Source organism: Eremothecium sinecaudum, chromosome VI (genome assembly GCF_001548555.1).
Source record: "Eremothecium sinecaudum strain ATCC 58844 chromosome VI, complete sequence".
Taxonomy (NCBI): domain Eukaryota; kingdom Fungi; phylum Ascomycota; class Saccharomycetes; order Saccharomycetales; family Saccharomycetaceae; genus Eremothecium; species Eremothecium sinecaudum.
The window spans coordinates 631,366-651,159 of record NC_030897.1 but is presented as its reverse complement, the minus strand read 5'-3'; the positions used below and the strand labels follow the sequence as shown (position 1 = coordinate 651,159).

At 37.4% G+C, this 19,794-nt stretch overlaps 11 protein-coding genes across 11 annotated transcripts; 7 read left to right on the top strand and 4 right to left on the bottom strand.

The window, feature by feature from the left end:
- Positions 1 to 150: 150 nt before the first annotated feature.
- POP8 (ribonuclease P) lies at positions 151 to 625 on the top strand (the record flags this gene model as incomplete). Its single annotated transcript, XM_018133377.1, has 2 exons — positions 151 to 203; positions 274 to 625. 2 exons carry the CDS (start codon positions 151 to 153, stop codon positions 623 to 625), a joined length of 405 nt encoding a protein of 134 aa, XP_017988866.1.
- A 7-nt stretch (positions 626 to 632) lies between these two features.
- On the bottom strand, positions 633 to 2,246 carry APN2 (DNA-(apurinic or apyrimidinic site) lyase APN2; the record flags this gene model as incomplete). The annotated part of the gene is made up of 1 exon (XM_018133376.1): positions 633 to 2,246. One exon carries the CDS (start codon positions 2,244 to 2,246, stop codon positions 633 to 635), a length of 1,614 nt encoding a protein of 537 aa, XP_017988865.1.
- A 221-nt stretch (positions 2,247 to 2,467) lies between these two features.
- RFT1 (glycolipid translocation protein) lies at positions 2,468 to 4,168 on the bottom strand (the record flags this gene model as incomplete). Its single annotated transcript, XM_018133375.1, has 1 exon — positions 2,468 to 4,168. One exon carries the CDS (start codon positions 4,166 to 4,168, stop codon positions 2,468 to 2,470), a length of 1,701 nt encoding a protein of 566 aa, XP_017988864.1.
- Positions 4,169 to 4,361: 193 nt separating this feature from the next.
- Positions 4,362 to 4,862, top strand: HAP3 (Hap3p; the record flags this gene model as incomplete). The annotated part of the gene is made up of 1 exon (XM_018133374.1): positions 4,362 to 4,862. The coding sequence occupies one exon, from the start codon at positions 4,362 to 4,364 to the stop codon at positions 4,860 to 4,862; it is 501 nt and encodes a 166-aa protein (XP_017988863.1).
- Positions 4,863 to 5,246: 384 nt separating this feature from the next.
- Positions 5,247 to 8,465, top strand: PIM1 (ATP-dependent Lon protease PIM1; the record flags this gene model as incomplete). Its single annotated transcript, XM_018133373.1, has 1 exon — positions 5,247 to 8,465. The coding sequence occupies one exon, from the start codon at positions 5,247 to 5,249 to the stop codon at positions 8,463 to 8,465; it is 3,219 nt and encodes a 1,072-aa protein (XP_017988862.1).
- Positions 8,466 to 8,714: 249 nt separating this feature from the next.
- On the top strand, positions 8,715 to 10,178 carry COX15 (Cox15p; the record flags this gene model as incomplete). Its single annotated transcript, XM_018133372.1, has 1 exon — positions 8,715 to 10,178. One exon carries the CDS (start codon positions 8,715 to 8,717, stop codon positions 10,176 to 10,178), a length of 1,464 nt encoding a protein of 487 aa, XP_017988861.1.
- Positions 10,179 to 10,893: 715 nt separating this feature from the next.
- Positions 10,894 to 12,102, top strand: DDI1 (Ddi1p; the record flags this gene model as incomplete). The annotated part of the gene is made up of 1 exon (XM_018133371.1): positions 10,894 to 12,102. One exon carries the CDS (start codon positions 10,894 to 10,896, stop codon positions 12,100 to 12,102), a length of 1,209 nt encoding a protein of 402 aa, XP_017988860.1.
- A 27-nt stretch (positions 12,103 to 12,129) lies between these two features.
- Positions 12,130 to 12,729, bottom strand: OCA6 (protein-tyrosine-phosphatase; the record flags this gene model as incomplete). The annotated part of the gene is made up of 1 exon (XM_018133370.1): positions 12,130 to 12,729. One exon carries the CDS (start codon positions 12,727 to 12,729, stop codon positions 12,130 to 12,132), a length of 600 nt encoding a protein of 199 aa, XP_017988859.1.
- Positions 12,730 to 13,229: 500 nt separating this feature from the next.
- Positions 13,230 to 15,797, bottom strand: UBP5 (putative ubiquitin-specific protease UBP5; the record flags this gene model as incomplete). The annotated part of the gene is made up of 1 exon (XM_018133369.1): positions 13,230 to 15,797. One exon carries the CDS (start codon positions 15,795 to 15,797, stop codon positions 13,230 to 13,232), a length of 2,568 nt encoding a protein of 855 aa, XP_017988858.1.
- Positions 15,798 to 16,254: 457 nt separating this feature from the next.
- GET1 (GET complex subunit GET1) lies at positions 16,255 to 16,881 on the top strand (the record flags this gene model as incomplete). The annotated part of the gene is made up of 1 exon (XM_018133368.1): positions 16,255 to 16,881. The coding sequence occupies one exon, from the start codon at positions 16,255 to 16,257 to the stop codon at positions 16,879 to 16,881; it is 627 nt and encodes a 208-aa protein (XP_017988857.1).
- Positions 16,882 to 17,460: 579 nt separating this feature from the next.
- AW171_hschr63847 (HFR005Cp) lies at positions 17,461 to 19,506 on the top strand (the record flags this gene model as incomplete). Its single annotated transcript, XM_018133367.1, has 1 exon — positions 17,461 to 19,506. One exon carries the CDS (start codon positions 17,461 to 17,463, stop codon positions 19,504 to 19,506), a length of 2,046 nt encoding a protein of 681 aa, XP_017988856.1.
- Positions 19,507 to 19,794: the final 288 nt, after the last annotated feature.

Sequence of the window (19,794 nt, the reverse complement as noted above, 5' to 3'; positions counted from 1 at the left end):
AGTAGCATTTTTGGCAGTAGGATTATAATGCACGTGATTAGTGATATTTGCAGTTCGCTTTTACATATAAATAAAACATGCATTGTCTGAATACTCTAGAGATGGCGTTAAGTTTAGATATGGCAAAGATAGCCTGTAAAAAGTGTTGACATGAAGAGTTTTACTAATCAGATATCACATTCACTATATTACAAGTTGAAGATGTATGTGAGTTAAATAAACCCTTTATCGAGGCAGGTATTCATTTAAGATTTAAAACTAACTAATTTTAAGTACAACCCAGGATTCAATAAATGTTATAGAACAAACAATAGATGAAATGACATGGAGGCAATTTATAAATAATGCATTGAGTAAAGGACATGGTATTTTTGGAGAGAGTATCGATTACGAGTTTTTAAATATATCGGACCGAATTGCATTTGTCAGAGTTGGTTCTCACGATCATCATACTTTTACTTCAGCATTAACAACGTACGTTTCCGGTGATGAATTATTGGGATTTCCATTGGTTGTAGAAATCATCCAAGAAACTGTTAATCCAACTAAGCTGTCGATTACTGATGATGATAAGATATGGTTGAAAAGTTATATTGAAAGCGCACAAGAAGACCTCAAATGCTAATTGTAGCTTATTTCCACTGAAAAAAACCACAAGATGCTTCTTCATTTCCTTTATCTCCTCTTGGTCTTTTGCATGTCCAAAATCTTTTTCCAAAGGTAGTGGAAGTTTTAGATGTTCTCAATACAGCGTCCTCCCCATGTTTACATACTGGGGGTTTGCCGAAGTATGCCTCGATACAATTCATGGATTTTACAGGGCTTCTTTTCTTTGCATCGTCATGTTTCCTTTGATATTTGCTGTTATTGTCTATCATTCTAGATTCCTCAATTACTGAAATTGTATCTTTTCTCGGTAGTTGCGATGAGGAGGATTGTTGGAGGAATTTTGATATAGTTGGAGTATCTCCTTGTGTGACTTTTAAAGTCTTGTAAGTTTTAGCATTAATATTCTCGTTACCTAAGTTTTCAATGTGTGCTGAGGTGCCGTTTACCTCAATTCTCCGTTTTTTGAACATATCTGTGATAGATTCGTGCGCAAGGTTATACCTGAACCTAGATTCAAATTTTGGTATAAAATACTGATGTTCTTCAACATTGTGGAGACCTTCTACAGAAAGATCCATGAATACAGGACAATGATCAGAGCCCATTACGTCTGGGCAAATATTGCCTTTTTTAACTCTGTCCTGTAATTCTTCCGTTACTAATATATAATCTATCCTGCTGCCATAATTTACGGGTCTAGAATTTCGTAAAGTGCTCCAAACAGTGTACATTTTAAGCCTGTTCCTTCCTTGGATTAATCGAGTGGTATCAACTAAAATCCCTGTTCGTCTTAGAACCGGATCTATTGAATCAGCAAGCATTTCATTTAGCATACGTCGGCCTTGCATTGTAGGGTGCGCTATAAACTCAAATGCCTGTCTTCTGTACTTATCTTCTATAACGTTTCCACAATTTAAATCCCGAATTACAATTCCATTGTATTTCAAAGCCTTTCCATGATCAATTAAATCCCTGCATATGTTTATGTCTCCCATTAATACCACTGATTTTCCTGCATTTTTTAAGTTCCGTATCCTTTTAAATAATATGCGTAAATACTTTAATCGAAAGAGCTCACCCTCATCACTGTTAGAGGAATTTGCAGGACAGTATGTTGAAATAATAACAATATTACATGCCAGTTCAATAATTACGCATCTTCCCTGGCTATCAAGCTCTTCGGCTTCTGTATCATCTTGAAAGGGTAGTTCTTCATAACCACCAATTCCTACTGAAGAATCTGAGCGATATGATACTAGTCGACCATCAACTCTGATTTTAAGAACTCCAGTGATGCCCTCTTCTGCCTTAATTACTTTCAAGCTATTCTTATTTGGATCCGATGCATCTGGAATCCTCACCCAGCAGCCGACACCCGAATATCCCCTCCTCTTAGAAGGAATCGAAATGAAAGAGTAATAGTTATCTAATCGACCCCATTTGGCCACTGCATCCCTATCTATCTTTAGCTCCTGTAAAGTTACAATATCTGATTTAAAAGATTGGAATATCTGACTCAATGAACCATTCTGTCGAGAGAAAGGATAATGTTGAAAAAGAGTTCTGATACCGTTAACATTAAACGTAAAAAATCGAACTTCATTCGATTTTTTAGGCTCTAAAATATTTGAAGTCATAATCTATCCATATTATGCATATACGAACTCCGGATATAAATTTGTACCACTTTTTGAACATGGTTGTCCACTTCTAATAGCTAAAATGTAAAAGTCTAAAAAATGTAAAAATTTACATGTAATAATTATCTAAGATAATAAACGTGAGAGAAAAAAAATCAACCCGTAGTACTTGTATCGCTCATATGCAATGTAAGTAGTCCAATTTGCTGGTTTAAATTTCAGCTTTTTTTGGCTATATTTACATGATTCTCTTTTCGAATAAAACGCATTAATAAATCTCTTTCTCCGTAGATCATTAATCCTGTCAATGCACCGGCTAAAATAACATTAGATATTAACTGCTGGAAGCTTTGAACATATCCAATAACGTACCAGTCGAGAATTGCAACAAATATTGAGATGGTACCAATTTTTTTAACATTGCTAAAATCTGTAGATATAGTTAACAGCTTCTTTGCATTGTAAAAGTCCAGCTTATTGTAGAATTTCCTAATAAACCAAGCGCAGAAAATAATACGCAGCGACATATTAATCATGTTGCTCAATATCAATCCCTCTAACGATAGCTTTAGATGTCCTACAAATAACCAACAGCTAGAAAGAAAAATACCAGAAAAGACCATCATGAAGTAAGAATGGTGTAATATTTGATCACCTGTTGCAACGCTAATGAAAAATGCCTCAGCTATTCCATTCATGGCAAGAAATGGCAGGTAGAAACAATAGAACCTTATAGTTTCTAGTACGTTCGTACTGGACCACCTTGAGCCCACTAGGAACTTTAATAAAAATGACGAATTCATCGGCCCAAATATAACAATTATAATAGTGATGTATATGTAAAACTTCACCAAATTCAAGAAAACTTCAATAGCAAGCTTTAGATTGTTTGAGGATTTATTCGCCAACAATCGAGTCAGAAACATCAGCAATGATTCTTCGATTGGCGCAAACAATAAACGTGTCAGTAAAGATCCATAATTTGATAACAATGAGTAAATACCCTGCTCCTCTATTGTGCAAAGAGAATTTATGATCAGTTTATCTCCCTCCGTCAGTAAATGCTTAAAACATAATTGAAAGTAGACTTTCTTGAAATGACGTAAAATATCTGGTTGAAAGTAGTATGAATATGACCGTTCTGGTAAATAAATTTTCGTCAGTATCATAGAGAATTGCTTCTTAGGTCCCAAACTTCTTCTCAAATAATCAAATAAGTACATAAAAAAAAAAGTCACTGATTTCAGAACATTTCCTAGAGCAAATGCCAAAATAGCGATACCTTCTTGCTTACGACTATCATGCAGCATCTCCCCCGACCCATTAACCCAATTTTCATACCAATAGATAACTATAAAATTAGTAACACATGAAACCGTAACCCCTGCACCTTCCACTTGGGATCTTAATTTATAATTCAGCATAAATTGGTTAACAACATAAAATGGTTCACTCAAAAGTTCTATGGTAATTGAGAGGAACACCAAGCTAACGGATAGCCTAAAAAATGGCAACTCTATAAAGTACTCATTTAGATTTGAATACTGCCATTTCCAGAGTATAAGTGAAAGGGGTATACTAATGCAAATAGGAATGTAAGCAAAGTTCACCACTGATTGTAGCACAGCAGGATGATTTTCATGATCAATCTCATCATTTGAAATTGGCCGTGTTTCATTCTCACTTCCTGTAGCTTTGATCCTCAAAGTAGCCAATCTAATAGCCTCACGACTAAAGAATAAAACAGTTGAAGATAGGAAATCTAAAAAGGATGTTATTCCAAATATTCTAGGCGAGAGGAATCTTACCAGCAGACTGTTTACAATAAATGATACAAGTTTACTGAACAACTGGCCCATCATCAGGAAAGTAACCCCCTTCGTTGACCTCGCAAGAATCTTCTCGCTTAATGATGCCATCCTAAACCTAATCAAACTTACTTTATATGATTGTGTTTAGAATCCTTCTACCGTGGCAGTATCGGCAATCCTAAGAAAGCGTGATGAAATAAAATTAATGTTTAGGAGAAATCCTCACTAATTATGAACACGAGAGGATATCCAATAACACAATAAAGATTGAGGTAAGGGGCTCAAATACACACTGTTTATAATGGATTCCAGTTCTGAACAACGAGAAAAGCACAATCAATACATAACGGAACTACGGGAACAAGATAGATGGCTACCCATAAACAACGTCGCTAGGTTAATGAAAAACACATTACCTGTAACGACGAAAGTGTCTAAAGATGCTAAGGAATGTATGCAGGAATGCGTTAGCGAGTTTATTTCATTTGTTACTAGTGAAGCAAGCGACCGATGCGCTACTGATAAGAGGAAAACAATTAACGGCGAGGACATATTAATATCACTGCACGCCTTAGGTTTTGAAAACTATGCGGAAGTTCTTAAGATCTACCTAGCGAAGTATAGACAACAGCAGGCTGTAAAGAATCAAATGATGTTTGAAAGACGGGATGAGGAGGGCGAAGGTGAACTAGGAGACTCGAATTCTGTAGATTTAGATGAGCAGTTAAACCTCGATCATCGCCCATCGCAGGATGATAAGGATTTACAGCAGGACGAAGTTACGGACATGATATCTAATTAAAGGTAAATAAATCTAGTCATTATCGAGTGTGATTGTTGATATAGCACTGAGTAAAGGTTCGTACACAATCTTTTCAAATAGATTACAATTTAATAGTTATTCTTTCTTGAATGCATTGTAAAGGCCAAGCTAGATATATAGGTCCTACTAAACATTTAAGGACCTTAAAACAATAAAATATATATACGCTAATGAACGTAATCATAATGTTCGTCTATCAGTGTCTTTATTCTGGCAGTGCATCATATATTTAAGAAAAAAAACCTAGAAATTCCGAATGGCGTTTTGCCACCCTCCAAAAACAGAGAATCCCAATACACACCTAGACACTCTAGAGAACCTAAAAGGACTAAATATTACATCTGAGAGTTTTTGTCACCACTGATGTTTTGCAGAACTATTTTAAGACCGGTAAGTCGGGTATCTGTTCATAGACTGCAACGTCGAATTGATTCACGATATGCAGCTACCTTGATTAAGAACTATGATAATGAGAACCCGAAATCAGTTGTTAATTCAGTTGAAATACACTCAAGGTTATTTATAGAAGAAATTACAAATCCAATGAGTAGTATAATGCGCGAGAATTTCGATGCAGAGTGGTTACACAGTATGAAATTAAAGGAAGCGAATGTTGAGAATAATGAGAATAATGAACCTTCATCAAGGAACGAGGAAGAAAAAAATCCAGAAGAAACAAGTATTGAGGAGAGCTCGAATATCATGCGTGATGTAAATACTTCAACTTCCTTCGGAGGAACAGCGCAAAGAGCTTCGAATAATTTATCATCAAATGATGATGATAATAAAGGCTGGATTGCGCAGGGAAATCGCTTTCATCCTAGGGAAACTTATCCTCCGTTAATAGTACTATCGGTAAGGAATCGACCTTTATTTCCGGGGTTTTATAATACCATTACCATTAAAAATCCACAACTTATAGAAGCCTTAAAGAGGATAATGGAAAAAAACCAGCCGTATGTGTCTGTATTCTTGGTTAAGGAAAGTGAAAAGGATCTAGAAGCTATCACCGATATAAATGAGGTTCATGACATTGGTGTGTTTGCGCAGATAACTAGCCTATACGAAAAGGACAATCTTCAAGAATCTGGGATAACAGTTTTATTATATGCTCACAGACGAGTTAGGTTACATGAAGTATTTACACCATTAGACTGGAAGTATTTGGAGTCCGAGGAAAAGTATGAAGCAAATAATCGGGATAATGTAAATAATAGAGTGAATGAACTTAAAGTTACCGGGCCAACCGATTACCTAAGAGATCTTCATGTGGCTACAGGTACTGTATCAAATGTTGAGGATATTGCACTTCCCGAGGGAAATTTTAAGAAACCTGCTTTAACGAATTCTATTTTCACAGCAATGAAGAGCCTTGCATCTATAGATAAGAGTTTTAACGAACAAATTGCGTCTTTTGCGAAGAAGTTTGACTTCGAAAAAGAGATTGTTGCTGAAGATGCAGGTTTCTTAGCTGATTTTGCCGCATGCTGTTCCCATGCTACCCAAGAAGAACTGCAAGGAGTCTTAGCCACTGCTGATGTTGGGTTGCGGCTTGAGAAGTCGTGGTCACTTTTAAGAAGAGAACTATTAGCTGCCGAACTGCAAGTGAAACTTAACAAAGAAGTCGATGATAAAATAACTTTCAAGCATCGAGAGTATTTGTTGATGGAGAAACTTAAGGCTATTAAAGCTGAATTGGGTCTTACTGACGGGCGGGAAAAACTATTAACTACATTCAGGGACCGCATGGCAAAATTAAATCCACCAGAAAACGTCCTGACAATATTTAATGAGGAGAGCGCAAAGCTTGCATCAATGGAGACGCAATCATCTGAGTTTACAGTTGTTAGAAACTATTTGGATTGGCTTTCTAGTATTCCATGGGGCATTTCTTCTGAAGACCAGTTTTCTGTTCCTGAAGCTGAAAAGATTTTAAACGAAGACCATTACGGTATGCAAGATGTAAAGGCTCGGATTTTGGAGTTTATCGCAGTTGGAAAGCTTCTAGGTAGAAATAGCGGTAAAATACTTTGTTTTGTTGGTCCTCCTGGTGTAGGTAAAACTTCTATTGGGAAATCCATTGCTTCATCTTTAAATCGTAAATTTCATAGGGTTTCTGTTGGTGGTATGAATGATGTTTCTGAGATAAAAGGTCATAGACGGACTTATGTCGGAGCATTACCTGGTCGCATAATGCACGCATTAAAAATGTGTCGAACTATGAATCCATTAATTTTAATTGATGAAATAGATAAAATTGGATCAGCAAATATGCACGGTGATCCCACATCAGCTTTACTAGAAACTCTAGACCCAGAGCAAAACAAGGAATTTTTAGATAATTATTTGGATACTGCTGTGGACTTATCAAATGTGCTATTTATTTGCACTGCGAATACACTTGATACACTCCCAAGGCCACTTTTAGATCGTATGGAAGTCATTGAATTGAGCGGCTATGTTGCAGAAGAAAAGTTAAAAATAGCAGAACGGTACCTCAGCCCAGCCGCTAAGAAAGCCACTGGTTTAGAGGATGTTGACGTTACCATAACATCAGGTGCAATCATGGAATTGAATAAGAAATATTGTAGGGAAAGCGGAGTTAGAAATTTAAAAAATCAAATTGAAAAAATATACCGTAAAACAGCCTTGAAAATTGTGCAAGAAATGCGTGAAGATTCTGATACTTCAACAAAAACTACCTCTGAAGTTGGAGGTAAACCGCATACCGCCTCTAAAGCGAAAGGAAAAGAAATCCCAATTATTGAAGACTCAAATACTAAAAAACTCGGCCTTGCAACGTCTGATGAGCCACCAAGTCGTCAAAGATTAAAAATCCCTAAGTCGGTATCGATAGTTATCACTGAAGAAAACTTAAAGGAGTTCGTTGGAAGCCCCATATTTTCCTCTGAAAGAATGTATGAGAAGACAGTTCCTGGTATCGCCATGGGCTTGGCGTGGACCTCTATGGGTGGCTGCTCTATGTATGTAGAGTCGGTACTACAGCAACCCTTGTCAATTGACTCTACACCGAGCTTAGAACGCACTGGACAGTTAGGAGATGTGATGAAGGAATCATCAATGCTTGCCTATTCTTTCTCTAGAATGTATTTATCAAAGAAATTCCCTGAGAATAGGTTTTTTGAAAAGGCATCTATCCATCTACATTGCCCAGAGGGCGCTACTCCAAAAGATGGTCCTTCTGCAGGGATTACAATGGCTTCTTCTTTGATTTCACTTGCTTTAAATAGGCCTATTGATGCCGCCATTTCCATGACCGGAGAGCTAACACTAAGTGGTAAAGTCTTACGTATTGGTGGGTTAAGAGAAAAAGTAGCAGCAGCTAAACGTGCAGATTCATCAGTCATCATTTTCCCAAAAGATAATAGTTCTGATTGGGAAGAGTTACCAGAACAGGTGAAACAGGGGATAATTCCGGTTATGGTTGATTGGTACGATGAGGTTTTTGAGAAGCTATTCAACAATTTAAGTACGCAGAAAGGTAATAGTGTTTGGGATGTTGAATTTAAAAAAATTGACTTCGATAGTCATGAAAAGCAACGCCATAATTCAGCAGCCTGAGTAAGAACTTTATAAAAACCTAACATAAATAATGAGATTAAACTTCTACTACTTTTACTCCACGAACTCATGTAATTTGTGATTGTCTTACCTATAGAGGCATTCGTGATGTCCGTCTGTAAAAAAATTAAATATCCGGAAAAGTCTCCGATAAAGTAAATGAGGAACATCACATATAGATAATAGCGTAATAATTAAAGGCTACTATAGATATTTGCCGCTATCGATCGTCCTAAAAAGTGTACTTATATGTTCAAACTTTCGAGCTTTGGTAGTACTACAAAGCTGGCTGCTCGATCTCTGACAAATTGCACATTTCGTGCAATACCTCGACCTCTAAGTCATCGGCAGTTCAGACTAACCGAAGTTTTGAGCAAACGTTATTCATCGCTACGGTTAAAATCATTGCCATATATGCAAAAGCGGCCGTTCTCTAGTTCTGTTGTATCAAAGCAAATTCTTAAAACTGGATCTAATAAAAAGCCTAGAACTCTAATAAATTCTTCTCGTAATGTCGGCTTGTGGTTAATTGGAACTTCAGGGCTGGTTTTCGGTATTGTTGTATTGGGTGGTTTGACAAGGTTAACAGAATCCGGATTAAGTATAACTGAATGGAAGCCGGTTACTGGTGCTATTCCTCCTTTGAACGAGGTGGAATGGGAACTTGAGTTTCTAAAGTATAAAGAATCGCCCGAATTTAAGCAATTGAATTCCCACCTAACTCTTGATGAATTCAAGTTCATATTCTTCATGGAATGGGCTCACAGGTTGTGGGGTCGTGCAATTGGTTTACTATTTGTTTTACCTGCTAGTTATTTCTTTTTGACCAGAAAGACCTCTCCCCGTGTAAATAGGCGTGTTTTTGGTTTAGCTTGTTTGCTTGGGTTCCAAGGATTCATTGGATGGTGGATGGTTAAATCTGGTTTAGATCAAGAACAACTTGATGAAAGGAAATCTAAACCCACCGTATCGCAGTACAGACTAACTGCCCATTTAGGTACAGCTTTCGTGTTATATTTGGGAATGTTATGGACTGGTTTTGAAATATTGAGAGAAGCGAAGTGGATTAAATCCCCTTCTGAAGCTATTAAATTGTTTTCCAAATTAGAAAATCCAGCGTTGAGACCATTGCGCAAGTATTCAACTGCTCTGTTGGCACTCACGTTCATTACTGCAATGACAGGTGGTTTGGTAGCTGGGTTAGATGCTGGTTTGATTTACAATACATTCCCGCATATGGGCGAAGACTTGCTACCTAGTAAGCGTGAGCTAATGGATGAAACATTTGCTAGAAGGGACGATAAGAAAGACTTGATCTGGAGGAATTTGTTAGAGAATCCAGCTACAGTTCAGTTAAGTCACAGGATCTTTGCAACTTCTACTTTCTTCTCTGTATTAGCCCTACATTTCTATTGCAATAGAAGAAAAACCATTCTTCCAACTAATGCGAAACGGACGATGCACGCGTTGATGGGACTCGTAACTATGCAAGTTGCGTTGGGAATTACAACTTTAATTTATTTGGTACCAGTTTCACTTGCATCTGCACATCAGGCTGGTGCATTAATGCTTCTGACAGGGTCTCTACTATTTGCAGCCCAAGTCAGAAAACCGCGGAATCAGATCAGGGTATTAGTTCATACTCTATCTGCTGAACAGTATAAACCAAAAAGCAAAGTCCTATCCGAGGTTGCGAAGATAGCGAAGTGTTAATAAACAGTGCAACCCTTACATGTAGATAACCCTATGAAACCTTATTTATTACCCCATTCGTATTATAGTGGACTGTTAAATTTATTTTTAGTGTTATTAGTTCTTTAAGCACTTAACAATGAATTCTGCTTCATTCCATATATCAATTTTAGCACTAACAGAGCTAGAAATATGGAATTGAACCGATATATAATACAGAACCTTGAATAATATCTGGGCTTAATAAGTCGTTCCTTGAGATGAAACATTTCATTGCTTTACAATTTGCTGTTTCTTACAATTACCTGCTTACAATTACCTGCTTACAATTACTCTTCAATTGAACTTTCATTATCACATACTGCGACAAAGAAGGATACTTTAGATAATAATAGCTATTTACTATTGGTACACTATTAATTTCAATATTGAAATGTAGTAGTAGCCCAGATACAGTATTCCAATTAATGAGGGATCAACATGGCGTAAGATTTGGCGCGTCTCTAAAGCTTCCTATTTCCTGACATATTATTCTGATAATTTCGTTAACAGCGCTGAGATGCATCTCAAAAATAATTATGAGAGTCCTTCCTGATGCCGTAGCGTATTACCCTTTACAAACGGTTTGAGCAAAATTGCTTAATAATTTCGTTATTACTAAAGAAAATATGGAACATTATGTTTTACCGTAGTTCAAAACACTTCAGTATTGTAAACAAGCACCCCAAGAAGAATAATGAATATCACAGTTACCAATGAGATGACAGAAGAGGTCTTAGGCCCATTCGAGCTAAGCAATGATATGAAATTAATGGACCTGTTTGCATTGCTCGATTTCCGGGAGGAAAAACAAGCTTTATGGCATAACAGAAAAGAACTAACTTCTAGTGATAATGAGAAAACTTTGGAAGAGTTAGGCTTTGCCGATAATGATCTGCTAATATTGCGCAGGAAGACAATGTCCAATCAATTCCAAGGCCTAACTAATGATCTGTCCGACGACGAGTTTGTTGAAATGATGAGGAACTCTCTACAACATAACCCTTCATTGAGGTCTAACATGTCAATTTCAGGAGTTGAACATATAATAAATGATAGACAGATGTTCAAGGAGCTTTTGGGGCCGATGTTACTTCGTAGGCGTGCACAATTCCAAGGTCAAAATCCCTTTAGTACTTCATCATATGATTACGACTCCCTTGTAAGTAATCCTAGTATACCTCAGAATCAAATGAATGAGATATTAAACCAAAGAGAGATTGACGAACAACTCAGAAGTGCAATGGAGTATACTCCGGAAGTCTTTACATCTGTTCACATGTTGTATATAAATTTAGAAATCAACGGGCATCCTGTAAAAGCGTTTGTAGATTCTGGTGCGCAAACTACCATAATGTCTACTGCTCTTGCAGAAATAACGGATTTGACAAAATATATCGATAAGCGATTCCGCGGTATTGCTATGGGTGTAGGGAAAGGAGAAATAGTAGGGAAGATACATACTGCTCAGATCAAGATCGAATCGCAGTATCTCCCTTGCAGCTTTACTGTTCTAGAAACTAGCGTCCAGATGCTTTTAGGCTTGGACATGTTAAAGCGATACCAAGCATGCATTGATTTGAAGCACAACGTACTTAAAATTGCGAATGTTGAGACCCCATTTTTACCTGAACATCAAATACCTGCCGAAATTGAAGCCAGTGCGAATAGTATAAATCCTCAATCATCGATTGCTGCAGACGCCGAACAAAATGAGTTTGATAAAACCGCATCCAAAACACAACATGTACCTGTTACTCTGCCAAATGCTAAAAGTGGAAAACATTATCCAGATACTGTTATTAAGCAGTTAATGGACTTAGGGTTCTCCAGGAGTGAGGTAGTTAAGGCTTTAGATCAAACTGGAGGTAATCCGGATTACGCTGCAGCCTTTCTTTTCCAGTAATTTAATATATGAGTAGTATAAGCTTAATTATATACCGTGAAATCGTAAGCTAGGCAGCAGGTCATTTTCACCGGCCGTTTTCATTTTACTCGCCAAGATCCAGGGTGCTTTATCCGTCATGTCTAATCCGTTGACTTCAATTTCCAAGTTGAAGTTCTCAATAAATTTCCGCTCGTGTATGTTAATACTTGACATATAAGTCAGATATTCGTTGAATATAGAAACCGTACTCCAGTAGCATAACTTTCGCAGACAAGCGATGACCAAAGAAGTTACTAACTGGCCGTTAGAACAATGGATATAGCACGGATAATGATTTTTATTGATTAGAAATTGAACGCATCTAACAACAACATCGTACTCAATAGGTACCGGTTTCTTCTTCCTTTTTACTTTTGGCTTGTCCTTAGAATAGGTGCCCGTGCATCGAATGTGAACCGCTTCAATACCCTGTTCTTCACAGAATTTAGAAAGTACTGGATTATCAGTGATAGGATCTGGTGTCAAAGACACAATATATTTCAGTTGTAGAGTTTTCAAAAATGCGAGATTAATTTCCCTAGGATAAGAACCTCTACACAGTTTCGGTTGCACGAAACTGAAATACAGTGGACTTACCAACTGCATATGGCCACTGATACACTTACCAAGTAAGTTTTTTTCAATAACCTCTTACAATAGATGTATGGCTCCGACCGCAACTTCGTAGCTTAAATCGTAATCCGGAAATATTTAAAAGTCGCCGAATTATATAAATGTTATGACCACTACCACCCTTAAAAAACGCAACCCATATATATCTTCTAAATAAGCAAGGTCGCATGATTCACATATTGTTAAGCGCTTAGTATTTAAATATTTAAATAGATCTGCCTCATATACTACCATGATTAGACTACCTTGATCATCTTCATAATCAATGTAACGTTCAAATGATTCTTATTAGAACGAGTGCTGAGAACAAAAATAATCAGCCAACTAGTTAGTTGTAAACCGAATTCAGTGCCAATGATACTCTGGAATTGAATTTTGGTAATTTTTTTAAAGCGTATTGAGACGAAGCTGAAGTAAGCTTAAAATACGATAGTTATGTACTTCTCTATATTATCCGCAATTATTCCTAACATTTACACACCGTGTATGCGGTGGTAAAATAGTACATATGCATTCTGAGTAATGTGCTCTTTAGCACTTCGTACTTGTCTCCAGTTTGTGTCGTCGTAATAACACCACCCTAAATCAGAGCCCTTATTAACATATGCAGTGTAATGACCTCCATATAATGTACCTGTATGACACGCTATTCCATAAAGCTGATAGTTAAATGGTGGTATTTGTCCTCTAGAGGGCAACTCATTGGCAGCACTGAGAAATTCTTTGTTCCCTCTAGGAGTCTTTTTATCATAATCATTTGCCCAGAAAGAAGTCAAATCCAGAACAGGTGGGTAAGAAACGAATACATTGTTCTTCTTTAACATGTTATCAAACCTTTTTAAGTGAATTATTAAATTACGAGGAAGCCTTGTTATTGTAATTTTTTTTGTAGAAGGCTGTCTTTTCATACAGTCAGGACAGGACCATTGCTCGTCTTGCTCTAGTGTTTCAATTTTAGTAAATTCAGTAAAACAGTCAATAATCGTACATGACCTGGAACTAGGCACTGGGACGGAAAGGACTGAAAATGGCTGATATGTAGTTGAAGTTCTCGCACACACTTTACATCTCAATTGTGAAGCATATTGACCTTGGAATAAGTCCACAATGACGCTGAAGTCTGTTGTCAAGTACCGCTCCCATTCAATAGCGGATGCAATCCTCATTGGCATCATTTCTCTCATTATTTCGGCCTTTTCTGACAATTCTTTTAATGGTGGGTTATTTCCACATTGGTTTAAGTCTTCATGCAATCCATCCAACAAAAACTGACAAAATTCTTGACAATCCTGCTGGGACCGGTCCCGAAACAATGGATTGATAGAACCACATGCAATCTTGAATTGTGCAGGTACTACGGCAGTTTTCTCACTACCGCTTTTTTTTCTTATGTCCCTTCCCTGCTGAAACATTTGGTGCACTAACTGAGCAAAATATCTAGCTAGTACACCTTTGGAGCCTAATCTACTGTTCATGTTTATATGGTTCTGATAAGAATTATTCAAAAACATGGAGTAAAGTTCTTGAGTGCCCAATAAGCACTGAAGTATACAGCTCATATAGCAGGAGTTGCCGCAGTTTACTAAGCCAACACTAAATGAAGGTATTGTCGTTTTCGTTATTAATTGTGGGATTGCTAATGCTTTCACATTTTGGGAGAAGGGAACTATGCTTTGTTTTATAGCTGTATTGCTGTTGTTATTCACCAATAGGTTTGACATACTATGGGTTGAAGAGATGTGAGGGGTGTCTAATGTTGAAAGTGTTCGAGTTGGCGAAGTTATTGCCCTTGAAGTGAGTTGTGACAAGGAGTTCATATGCTCATTATTGTTCCTCAACGTGGGCGCCGCTGGGTATTTTGTACAACCATTAGGGAGCTGGGCTGGTACACTTCCCGGCCTTCCATTTGTGTTTGAACTGGAGCTAGACATCTTAAAGTAATCTTTGAACGTAGGCATATGCCTCAGTCTTGGTTGCTGGTGGAAACGGGAGTGATTAGGACTTGCCATCAGCTTGTCATAGTTTGGTTCCTCAGATAACGGTTTGTGGAAAACATTTAGATGATTATTCCCAGTACTTTGATGGTGAGTTTGATTTGATCCCGATGTTGAACCATCTAGGTATATATTTTCACCTTGCGAGGATTCTTCACACATGTTAGGGTATATGCTAGACCACTTAAAAAAACCATCACGTAATGACAAAATAGTACAGTTTTTCAATGACTTTTCAAAAGAGCGATTTATTAACAAGTTAACCAAGGCCTTTTGCTGTTTCATATAGTAGTGATACTGTTCACCTTCCTGAGAGTAGACAACAATATGCTCAAACCTATCCCTTTCTTGAAACAAAGATATCTCCCAATCTGAGCTTGTAACCATGGCCTTTCTGCCAATATCTAAGTCGGAATAACTGTCTTTGAATGATACTGGCTCTATACAAATTAATGAGCGAAATTTTATATGATTCTTGACAAACTCAACTCTTGGCCGCACATCTATTAGTAAAACAGAACTAGAAGTTGCAGGGTCTGTGAGTAACCTGTACAACACAGGTGCCGTTATACTGCCCCCTGAACGAAGATCACGCGTGAATGGCGCATGGTCGATATGATTATCACGTCGGGAATTTTCTCTAACAAACTTCTTGATCTCTGTGATTTTCTCATCTTTGATCAATCGGTTGACCAACATATTATAAATCTCCAACAGCGCTTTACCGTTTGCATTGGATGAATCCGTTTTGGCACGACTGTACTCCTCAAGTTTGGGGATTTTGTTTAACACTATCAGTGATACTATCTTAAAATAAACGTATGCTGTTTCAAACGCATCACACATATCCCTCGAAGGTCCGTTCCAGGGAATACTCTTAATCTTTTTGCACTCATCTTGATAGTTTGATAGAGTATCCACACACTGCTGTAGAAGCAGTTTCATGTCAGTCACACTAGATCCATTATCCTTAACAAATTCTTCCGCCAGATGGGAAAGCTGACTCATGGATCTACACCATACCCTCGTTTCTTCACAATGTGGCATTGCAGTGACTGTTTAACTCCAACTGATATAGTATGGCACCAGAATAAGGACCTTAACACTCTACACTTGCTTCTACCCTTACCATATCCTGGCTATTAAAGTATGGTTTTTAACTTCAAAATGTTTTATTTTTGGCTTTCTGTGGAGCACATCTATGATTATCCTTCTGTATGTGTCACGTGCATCGTATACCGAGCTGAAAGCGTCAACCGATAGCAATAGACGTGGCAGCATCCTATAAAATATAATACTAGATAGGATTATATATCCACTATCTTGTACCTTAAACAATTAGTTTCTTTTTGGTTTGCGTATTCAATATCCGATGGTAAATAACTTCTTTAAACTTAATTTATTATAGATTTATATAGAAATTGAAAATAAATTACTTTCAACTTGGGAAGCAATCCATTCAAATAGTATAGGAAACCGAATTAAAGCCATTTTAGAGTGAACAATGGATTACTGGATTCTGTTAATTATATTCTTCTTAATTGTTGATAAGACATGGCATTTAACCGGCACATTAGCAGCCAAACTAAACTCTTCAGATAAGTTACAGCAATTGCTCAATGAAAAAAAGCAGTTGCAGCATCAACAGCAACAGATTAGTGCTCAGGATCAGTATGCTCTATGGACTAAGAACAATCGTAAATTGGATAAGTTAGACAAAAATATAGAAGAAGCTAAGAAAAGTTACGTGAGCGGCCTTGAAGCGACGAATGCTCGTCTAGCCAAACTAAAAATACTATTAGTCACAGTGCCATTCACGGCTTTGAAATTCTATAAGGGAAAGTTACATGTTTATTCTGTACCAAAGGGCATGTTTCCGAGTGTTATAGAAGGGATTTTAGAACATGGCTGGATTTACATGGCTCTTGCCCCTATGAAATTTAGGCAAGTAAGCGAGGGCGCTGTTGTTACAGTTACACTTGGAATCTGGTTATTTGCCCTTTTAAAGGTGATCAGTGCATGTGAGTTTATTGTGGAGGTTTTACGCGAGCCCACCGTATATGTTGGTAACTCTGATAAAAAGTCGGTTGATGTTGATGAAAAAGGAGTAATTTCGCAACCGGTCGATTAAATAGTACTTCCAGAGCTTCGTGCTTGCTATTTTGAAGTGTTGCTCATACATACTGACTACAATGGATAGCGTAGAAGTACTATGTAAAAATGGCATAAAGCACTTCTAATTCCATGAAATTTAGAACTCCAACAATTTTGAACGTTTGTCAACCATTGCAATGGTATGAAAGCAATGACTTAAATGGTCAGGAAAGTTTTTGTAGTATTTTATGTACTGAAGCGTGACACGATTTTTTGTAGTTTAAAATATATAATTTGCAGCCTACAATGCTGAAGTATTCCTAACATTCACAAGGCATATAGAAGAAATCTACCAGCGTAATAATGCTTACTTCCCAGTTTCAACAAAAATTGTTTTCGTCTGCTAGTTTTTCACTGCAAACGTCGTTGTGTCTACACTTTTGCTCTTAAAGAGGACAAATCTCACTATTCCCAGACGTCTTCATGCCAAAAGGTCCTATAATACGCAGGAACCACAAAATAAGGGAACGCAATTATTTAAACACTCACTACTGTTACACGGAATATTTAACAGTGTTTTGAAGGAATAGAAAGGAAGTGTCGAAGTGTAAGAACGATGATTAGGTACAATGACGCTTACCGATCTAGCAATACCAATAATGAGCCAATATATCAGGTAATTTCCCAGCCACAAGATGACTCCAGATTTTTAGATCAGCCCACAAGATTGGGTGAGAGATTACGAGCCCAGCTACATATTGAGAGCGGGATTCGTCATGCCTTTAAGGAAATGTACCATTCCAATATCAACAAAGCACACCAGAACTTAATTCATGCGGGCGAATCTTATCATGATGCCTGTGAAGGAGCCAGATTTAAGTTTTATAGGGCTCTCGCTGACACTAAGCAAATGTTGCACGAATTTAGGGACTCGTTAGATAACCTACGGTTCGAAGCACAGCTATGGAGATATGACCACATAGACCCCAAGCGGTTAGAAAGACTATTTACTGGTAAGGGTAATAGGTCAAAAGAAATAACCTATAGTGTTGATGCCACAAATGACTCCAACTCAGAGGAATCTTGCAGAAACGCGAGGATTAATGCTATAATGCAATCAGTACTTTCACATACGTCTTCTCAAAAGAATTGGCAATTCGAATCAGAGGATCAATATATTGGTTTACCTATTGAGCATCGCTCACATCAGGCTGCATATAATGATGATTATAACCAGGTTTTTTCAGCACCAGCATTGTATTTCAATACCAGTAATAGGGAGGTTGAGACACTGCTGAAATGTAGCTCTGCACCGATAGAAGTGATTAATAACTCTTCTTCATTTGGTTCTATACTTCATGCGTCTACTTCCTCGACTGATATAAAGGCATCCGCTGTTAGTAATTCTAGTACTCAGGAAAATGCTGAAAGTAAGACAGATTCAATTCAAAAAATGGTAGACATGGTAATTCAAATGTTTGATCAATATGCACCTGACGATATACCCATGCAGAGTGCGTATGTGAAACCACTAAGCCTTGGCCAGCCTGAAGGTAGGAAAACCAATGAAGAAACAGATCATTTAGAAAAATACTCTAGTACTGGTAGGACATTTTCACATCGCATTACAAGCTCTCTTAGAAAGGAATTAATTAAGGTTGACAATATGGTTATAACTCCGGCAGATGCAAGCCTCGAAGATAAATCGATAGACTTTAATGAACCCAAAAATTTGAATCTAGATCACCAGAACCCAGTCTCTTTAGTGGACAGAACTTACAATGGAAATGTTGAGAATATAGGTGATGCTTCAATTCAGGATCTCGAAGGTCAGGGTATATATGACTCTAACATTTCTATACGTGGTTTAGTGTCTTACCAGCCGACTGGGAGGCATAAAGATTCTACCCGCCACCAAGGAGTTCCATTTGATATGTCTATGAATACGGTAACTATTTCAGAGCGTGCCATTCCTTCTAAAAACTCACCTGACTGGTGTACAGTCCGACACGACTCATCATCGCACCATGACTTCGAATTCGATCAAGAAATTTATATTGGAAATCCATTAATATCGTTTGACTTTTCACCTTCCTCAATGAAATTGTTTTATGCAGATAAAGGTCCACAAGATGACACAGACCAATGGCAGTCAAATATATATGACGAGGACTATATTTATGACGAAATATATGCTCTGGAAAGAGTAAGGTTCGACAGTATGCCCAAATCTATGAAAATATACTTTCCAGAATACCCTCCATATATTTATGAGAAAAGATTGTTAAAACCGCTACCACCCTCTCTTAAGGTACTATTTCAAGACCCCGAGCATGACTATAATTGGACGGATGTCAACCCTGATCTACTTCATCCATATAACCCTACACTAGAGTCAGATTGGGATTTTGATAAACTTATAAAGTTTGTAGTCCCCAAACTGCCTCACAAAAGCGCTACACCAGTTATACATTACTTTAATAAGTGCTGGTTTTGCGGGCATCACATAGTCACAAGATTCCACAATTGCCGCCGTGTGCATATCCGGAAGCAACTAGAAACTAAAGCTGATAATATTATGTACCTAGTTGCCGACATTTGCGAAGATATCAAATTGGAGATGGAGTGGCTGTTTTACAAGCTCAGGTATGAGATTTTCTGACACTAAATTTCAGCAATATTTGTCTCTCTTTTACTTTACGACTTTTAATGACGACCACGGAGGTCAAGCAATACCAATTCACTGGTGACCATGTCAAATAAACTTTTGGTTACAAGACTTTAAACATCCATTAAATCAATGCGTGATGTTTTTCGAAAATATTCAGTTTCAAGTACATGCTATCTAGTTGGAGCATGGTTGACAACTCAGTAGTTTACTAAACTATCTATCTTTATATGTAGTTGGACATTTAAAGCAAAAAAAAATAAGTTGGAATCTGCATGATAT